Raw genomic sequence first — 1,489 nt, forward strand, 5'->3', positions numbered from 1 at the left:
GCGTGAGCGACAGCAGCTTTGGAGGAAGAGCCCAGCCTTAAGGCACTGCACCAGAAAGAACCTACTTTATTACAGAAATGCTATGATGGAGTCAGCTCTGACCCAGTGTTGGACACAACTTTATATGGGCACCAGGTGAGACAGAGCAGTCTCAGTGAAGGTGGAATGAATACAACCATTAGTGTAGCAACATGGTGACAAATAATAATAACAACAGTAATAGCAGTAATGATAAAAACAAAGTGAACAAACAAAGCTCAGTCCTGGTACGGGACACAGAGGGAGTCATTTGTGAAGAGCAATGGCAATGTCACCACTGCTGAACAATGTCCATGAAATCACTTTCCTCAGGGCATCTTTGAGCTCCTTGCTCCTCATGCTGTAGATGAGAGGGTTCACTGCTGGAGGCACCACTGCATACAGAACAGTCACCACCAGATCCACAGCTGGGGAGGAGATGGAGGGGGGCTTCAGGTAGGCAAACATGTCAGTGCTGAGAAACAGGGAGACCACGGCCAGGTGAGGGATGCACATGGAAAAGGCTTTGTGCCTGCCCTGCTCAGAGGGAATCCTCAGCACAGCAGTGAAGATCTGCACGTAGGACAGCACAATGAAAATGAAACACCCAAAGACTAAACAGCCACTAACCACAAGAAGCCCAATTTCCCTGAGGTAGGAGTCTGAGCAGGAGAGCTTGAGAATCTGGGGAACTTCACAGAAGAACTGGTCCACTGTGTTGCCTTGGCAGAGTGGTATGGAAAATGTGTTAGCAGTGTGCAGCGCAGAATAGAGAAAACCACTGCCCCAAGCAGCTGCTGCCATTTTGACACAAGCTCTGCTGTCCATGATGGTCCCATAGTGCAAGGGTCTGCAGATGGCAACGTAGCGGTCATAGGACATGATTGTGAGAAGAGAATACTCTCCTCCTAACAAGAAGAAAAGCAGGAAGACTTGAGCAGCACATCCTGAGTAGGAAATGGCCCTGGTGTCCATCAGGGAATTGGCCATGGATTTGGGGACAGTGGTGGAGATGGTGCCAAGGTCGAGGAGGGAGAGGTTGAGGAGGAAGAAGTACATGGGGGTGTGGAGGTGGTGGTCGTAGGCTACAGCTATGATGATGAGGCCATTGCCCAGGAGGGCAGCCAGGTAGATGCCCAGGAAGAGCGAGAAGTGCAAGAGCTGCAGCTCCCACGTGTCTGCAAATGCCAGGAGGAGGAACTCATTGAGGGAGCTGCTGTTGGACATTTTACTATCTCTGGACATGGGGGACTGTGCAAAGAAGAAAAGACACGGAGAAGTTAGCAGAGACTTTTCAAGCATAGAAACCCCCAAGTGTTGCAGTTCTCTCTTTCAGCTGGAGGATGATCGTGGTCATATGTTGCCCTAGAAGGAAACCAGCCCCTGCTGAGAGCACACGAGTCCAGTTTCAAAGTGCACAGCTCCAAACTTCTCTCCCTTTCTCCGGGCACCTGAGGGAGCTCTCCACACT

The 1,489-nt window shown here is 50.5% G+C and overlaps 1 protein-coding gene across 1 annotated transcript; it reads right to left on the reverse strand.

The window, feature by feature from the left end:
• Window positions 1–285: 285 nt before the first annotated feature.
• On the reverse strand, window positions 286–1,245 carry LOC136993060 (olfactory receptor 14A16-like). Its single transcript, XM_067303080.1, has one exon. The coding sequence runs from the start codon at window positions 1,243–1,245 to the stop codon at window positions 286–288; it is 960 nt and encodes a 319-aa protein (XP_067159181.1).
• Window positions 1,246–1,489: the final 244 nt, after the last annotated feature.

This window comes from Apteryx mantelli, chromosome 11, assembly GCF_036417845.1.
Source record: "Apteryx mantelli isolate bAptMan1 chromosome 11, bAptMan1.hap1, whole genome shotgun sequence".
Lineage (NCBI taxonomy): Eukaryota > Metazoa > Chordata > Aves > Apterygiformes > Apterygidae > Apteryx > Apteryx mantelli.

Excerpts from the sequence above, each read along its gene's own strand:
- LOC136993060 (XM_067303080.1), bottom strand. The coding sequence starts at position 1,245 with ATGTCCAACAGCAGCTCCCTCAATGAGTTCCTCCTCCTGGCATTTGCA.